The sequence below is a fragment of the Momordica charantia genome, assembly GCF_013281855.1.
Source record: "Momordica charantia cultivar OHB3-1 chromosome 10 unlocalized genomic scaffold, Mcharantia_2.0 BLBB01000010.1, whole genome shotgun sequence".
Classification (NCBI taxonomy): Eukaryota; Viridiplantae; Streptophyta; class Magnoliopsida; order Cucurbitales; family Cucurbitaceae; genus Momordica; species Momordica charantia.
In genome coordinates this window covers 3,685,638-3,691,637 of record NW_028275158.1, presented here as the reverse complement: position 1 = coordinate 3,691,637, position 6,000 = coordinate 3,685,638, and the positions used below count along the sequence as shown (strand labels likewise).

The following is a 6,000-nucleotide window of genomic DNA, read 5'->3' as shown; positions in this document are numbered from 1 at the left end:
TAATTTTCTACGTATTTCATTACCAAACAAATGTAGTAGAGTCAGACGATTGTCTCATAAGATTGAGGTGCACACAAACTGGCTCGAACACTCGTGAATGTTAAAATAATAATAAAATCGTAATATAGTAATCTTATTCTTTTTTTAATTTATCAATATGTGGAGACGTGCACAAGTTGATCTGAATACTCGTGGATATCAAAATAATAATACCGTAATGGGACAATTTTATTATTTTTTTAATTCATCAATATGTGGGGGTGCCTCTTTGAATATATGCACCTCTCTTTTATTTTAGTAATGGAGTTGGGTGAGATTTTAGCCGGAATAGAAAAGAAAGAAAGTATGTAACACCTTTTTTAAGTTGGACAATTTTCTTTTTTTTTTTAGTAAATAACAAAACCAACTCGTCCGTGAAAATAAATCTCAAGCATACCTACTATTGGTTGGGACAGGTAACAAATGTTATCTCTCAAAAGTAGTAGCACGAGCATGATAGATAATAGAGATTCAACTATCAAGATTCGAAATGGTAATAATTAATAGATACTTTGTTAATTTTAGTAACACACGTTTAGGGTGGGTATCTAAACCTCGAATCTCAACAAAATAATATGCCTGTGATTGAATCATGCATCTGTTAGCATTTTCCCTTTTGTTAAATTTATATAATTAGTCCAAAACTTTAATCATTAGGTCTATTTAGTTATTTGACTTTAAAAATAGCAAGGACATTTTAAATTTATTTTTATTTCAATTACATTAAATAGAGGTATTAACATGTTGATATGGGATATTTATTATTATAACAAGCAATTATTAATTAACACAGGAGTAAATAAGTTGGATAAAACAATGCAAAAAAGAAAACATAATAATGATTAAAATGCATTTTAATGCCCACGACACATTTTTGACTTATATATCATTATTTTATAAATTATTTTAGTTGTCTATGTCACGTCATATTATAATTCCCAAAACAACTTCAATCAAAATTGGAAAAGTAACCTTCTAAAAAACAATTGAAAAGTTAGATAGAACCATAGAGTTTTCGAATTGAATCTATAACCTAACTTTTCTTTTTAAACTAAATATTTTTAGTAAAAAAGAAAAAAAAAGAATTACAAAAGTATTAAATACATTATTATCTTCGCAGAAATAGCCTTTTCAAGAGGCGTTTTTTGGAAAGAAAAGTTAGGAAAGAAGGAATACTTTTCCGAATAGAATTTATAAGAGTTGCTTCTCCAAAGATAAACGAGGAGAGGGACTTGAGGTCGTCTGTGAGATTTGGCGCCCTATAAATACTCGAAAACCCCAGGGCAGCAGTTTTAGGCTGAAAAAATCGGAACTCAGCGGACGAACAGAGGCTTACCGGAAGTATTTTTCAGCCGCCGGACCCAGCCGGAATCTCTTCATCTTCCGGTGAATCTCTATTCTATGTTTCTGTTTTAGTTTTCTATTTGTTTTCTTACAAAGTTATCTCCCTCTCGTGTTTCGCTTATTTTTGTTTGTTTGTTTTGAAGACTTTTATCATCTTCTTCGTAGTCGAATTCGATCCTGTGGTTTTTGAAAATAGCGTCTTTGATTGGGAGGAATAGCGAGGAAAGGTCTTATTATGATACGAAAGATATGGAACGTAGATTTGTTTTTGTTTTCTTTTTTTATCTTAGCGAGTAAATCAAGTTTCGTTTTGTGTTTTTGGTTTTCCCATCTATTTTATCTACCGAAAGAAGCGATTTTTAACCAGTTAATTGTGGCTGTTGTCATTGTTGCATGTTACGAGATGATGGCGAGCGGATTAGGGTTTCTGATGATACTTGGGTCCTGATTTAGTTGCGAACATGTGTATGATATAGTCTATTAGTGCATTGAACTGGTTAAGCTTTCAATTGATTGTATTGGAACGGTTTTGATCTCCGTACTGCTGTTATCCTTAAACTGCATTATCGCATAGTTTATATCACACTCTGCGCATCCAACCCTAGCACTGTTCGTGTCCTTTTGTAGATTTTTTTATATATTTATTTATCTTGATTTTCATTAGAAATTTATTTTGATATTTTTCTTTCTTATGCAGTTTGGAGATACAAAGTTCAGATAAAAAATATATACTGTATTGAGGTGAAATACCTGAAAATATCATCCTGGTCCAGTGGATTATTTTGATGCCATGACCGTCCAGGCCAATTTGCGTCTTCTAACCTATTCACAAGAGATTGTAGATGGACAACCAATTTATGTTTCCTCAAATTGTCTTCCAATTAAGGCTTCAAAATACGAACCTGCTGGCCATTCTTTCCATTATGCTGCCCTTAAACTCCTTGGTTGTGAGGACGATGAAGTGAGTGATGACAACGAGCAGACAGCTGATGATGCGGAACAGAAATATGCTCCATCATTTGATTCATATAGCAGCAAAGGTAAAAAGAAATCTGGTGGAAGCACGCAACAAGATCATTATGCATTGTTGGGTTTGAGTCATTTAAGATATTTGGCCACTGAGGATCAGATAAAAAAGAGCTATCGAGAGACAGCTTTAAAGTATCATCCGGACAAACAAGCTGCACTTATTCTTGCTGAGGAAACTGAATCTGCAAAACAAGCAAAGAAGGATGAAATTGAAAGTCATTTTAAGTCTATCCAAGAAGCATATGAAGTGTTAATTGATCCTGTCAAACGAAGAATATATGACTCAACAGACGAGTTTGATGATGAGATTCCAACTGATTGTGCTCCACAAGATTTCTTCAAGGTGTATGGTCCAGCTTTTATGAGGAATGGGCGGTGGTCTGTTAACCAATCTGTTCCGTCATTAGGTGATGACAAAACTCCATTGAAAGAAGTTGATGATTTCTATAACTTTTGGTATAGCTTTAAAAGCTGGAGAGAGTTTCCACATGCTGATGAATTTGATATTGAGCAAGCAGAGTCTCGGGACCACAAGAGGTGGATGGAAAGACAGAATGCTAAACTTACAGAAAAGGCTAGGAAGGAAGAATATGCTAGGATTCGAACTCTTGTAGATAATGCATACAAACGGGACCCTAGAATACAGAGAAGAAAGGAGGAAGAGAAAGCTGAAAAGCAGAGGAAGAAGGAAGCAAAATTTTTGGCAAAGAAGTTACAGGAAGAAGAGGCTATTAGGCGTGCTGAAGAGGAGAAACGAAGGAAGGAGGAGGAGGAGAAACGAGCTGCAGAAGTGGCTCAACAACAGAAAAAGGTGAAAGAGAAAGAGAAGAAACTCCTACGCAAAGAACGGACTCGCCTTAGAACACTTTCTGGGCCTATCATATCTCAGTCTTTGCTCGATCTTTCTGAGGAAGATGTGGAAAATCTCTGTTCATCCTTTGACATTGAGCAGCTGAGAAATGTGTGTGACAAAATGGAAGGAAAAACAGGGTTGGAGCGTGCAAAGGTTCTCAAAGATGCCCAGGGATGCAGTAACTCAGAGAGAAAGCATCAAGAGGTCAAGAAGACAGGACAGCAAAATGGTTCCACAACAGCTAATACCAGTGTACCGTTAAGCAGCCTTCAGAAGAAGGAGAGGCCTTGGGGCAAAGATGAAATTGAGCTCTTAAGGAAAGGAATGCAGAAATACCCTAAAGGAACTTCTCGTAGGTGGGAGGTTATCTCAGAGTACATTGGTACAGAAAGGTCAGTGGAAGAAATTTTGAAGGCAACCAAAACGATTCTCTTACAGAAGCCTGATTCTGCAAAAGCTTTTGACTCGTTTCTTGAGAAAAGGAAACCAGCACAGTCAATTGCATCTCCACTGTCAACCAGAGAAGAGTTAGAAGGTGCATCCACTCAAAAATCTGAAGACAATGCAGCAGTCAATGGTAATCTGGACATGCCTTCGGGAAGAAATGTAAACAGCCAAACTCCTAATGATTCATCTGCAAATGGAGTTCCCTCTAGCTCGGAGCAAGACGATTGGTCAGCTGTACAAGAAAGAGCACTAGTCCAAGCTCTAAAAACATTCCCAAAAGAGACTAGCCAGCGATGGGAGCGGGTTGCAGCTGCCGTTCCAGGGAAGACAGTGAACCAGTGCAAGAAAAAATTTACATCAATGAAGGAGAACTTCAGAAACAGAAAGAGTGCTGCTTAGCTTATTGAGGTTTCTTCTCTTGGTGGCAAAAGTGATCCTTTTGCAGAAAATTGTTTACCCATTTATTTATAGTTCATATCAAGAGGGGTTTATCTGGATACATCCAACCGATTCTTCACAAGGTCAGCCTATTTATATACCTCTGCATAGGTTTTTATTTCATGAAATTTTATCAATGCCTACAGCTTCTAGTTTAGTAACTTGAAATTCCCTGAAGAGATAACAGTATTTGCGCATGCGGAAGAGTTTTGAATTTTCCTTTCTTATTATGTTGTTTAAAACGATTCATGTAGATCTATGTTCGAATTATTTGTAAGCATATGGCTTCATTTAGAATGATCCTGTTGAGTTTTGAAAATTAAATAGTTGGAAATGTGATGAATTAATATTATTAATTTTTACTTCTGCAGTCGGCCATATATGATGCTTCTGCTTATAAAATCAAATTACTGCGTTTAGCTCTTGGGCTGTTTTTTTAGTTTAATAACGTGCAGTGGGGATTCGAACCGAGTTTTGAGTCGTTAATAAATCTTTGCTAATTTGTTTAATGTTAAAATGTGCTTTAACAGGCAGAAGTAATACATGTATGCCACATTTGCATGCTTGGAGAAAAATGCAAATATCATTATTGTACTGTTAGGTTGTGTTATAATAACTAGACTATCAAAATGCCCCCACAACTTGAGCATAGTTTAATAGGTTAAGGCAATGTTAGTGTGTCCTTCCCATCTTTCATCATAAATTTTTATTGAAAGAGTATTTGATATTGAGAGTTGTCTCTTGTTAATTTTCTATCATCTATGAAATGACTCAGTTATCTATGTAAAAAAAAATCAATATTAAGTCTATGGTTCGATTTTTTATCTATAAAAAGAAAAAGAATCAGCATTAAAGTTAATGGTTAGGTTCTCCATTTTTACCATCATTGAACTAAAAGAAATCAATATTCATAAATCTTTTGTGTGCGAACTAATAAACTATTCGTTTTCTTTACTTTTAAAATACTTTTTTTAAGTAATTAAATCTTTTTAAAGAAAAAGGAAGCTAGGGGCTGGAAATACCAGTAAGGATGCCATCCTCATTCATAACATACCCATAAGTTTATTTCATTTTTGCATCAAATTAAAGAACATCTTCTAAATGTTATAAGAATTTTCTTTAAACAAAAGTTTTCTTTCTTTTTTTTTTTACAATAGCTTTAATATAAGTTGCCACAACATGAACATGACGTTACGATTCTTCTGAAAAAAAAAGTTTTTTTTTTTTTTTACAATATCATTAATATAAGTTGGCATAACACTATGACATTATGACTCTTAAAATTTGGATGAAGTTCATGATATGACAAATAATCAGACAGATTAAAAATGGAGTGAGATGCAATTAGATAATATTTTTCATTCTTGAATTTTCACACGTGTGCATAAGTTCTCTTAAATTCTGAATTTTTAGAAATCAATCTAAATAGTCTGTTCAACTAATCGTTAGATGATTCTATCATTGGCACTCAACTAATAATTATTGACAACCGGACATAAAAATGATAATTCAAAGTCTGAAAAAATATATATAATATAACCTATTTTTTATTCAATAAAGAAGTATCATCTTTTTAATATCAATTTTTTCCATTCTTATTTCTGTATGTAAATTTTTTCAAATCAATCTAAGCCGTCAGATCATTCTATCTCATTTATATTTGAAACAATGGTGTATAATATTGGAATTTAACTAATCAGTATTTGACAACAATGCATAAAAACGATAATTCAAAATCTGAACAAAATATATAATAGAACCTACTTTTTAGTTTTTATTCACTAAAGAAGTATCATTTTCTTAGTATAAGCTTAATTTTTAAATTAAGGTAAGAATTCATTAACTTGTTT

General features: G+C 33.7%; 1 protein-coding gene across 1 annotated transcript; it reads left to right on the top strand.

Annotated features, from left to right (window-relative positions):
* Positions 1-1,265: 1,265 nt before the first annotated feature.
* On the top strand, positions 1,266-4,512 carry LOC111008347 (uncharacterized). Its single transcript, XM_022281007.2, has 2 exons — positions 1,266-1,425; positions 2,081-4,512. The coding sequence occupies exon 2, from the start codon at positions 2,174-2,176 to the stop codon at positions 4,109-4,111; it is 1,938 nt and encodes a 645-aa protein (XP_022136699.1). The 5' UTR covers positions 1,266-1,425; positions 2,081-2,173; the 3' UTR covers positions 4,112-4,512.
* The last annotated feature ends 1,488 nt before the right edge of the window (positions 4,513-6,000 follow it).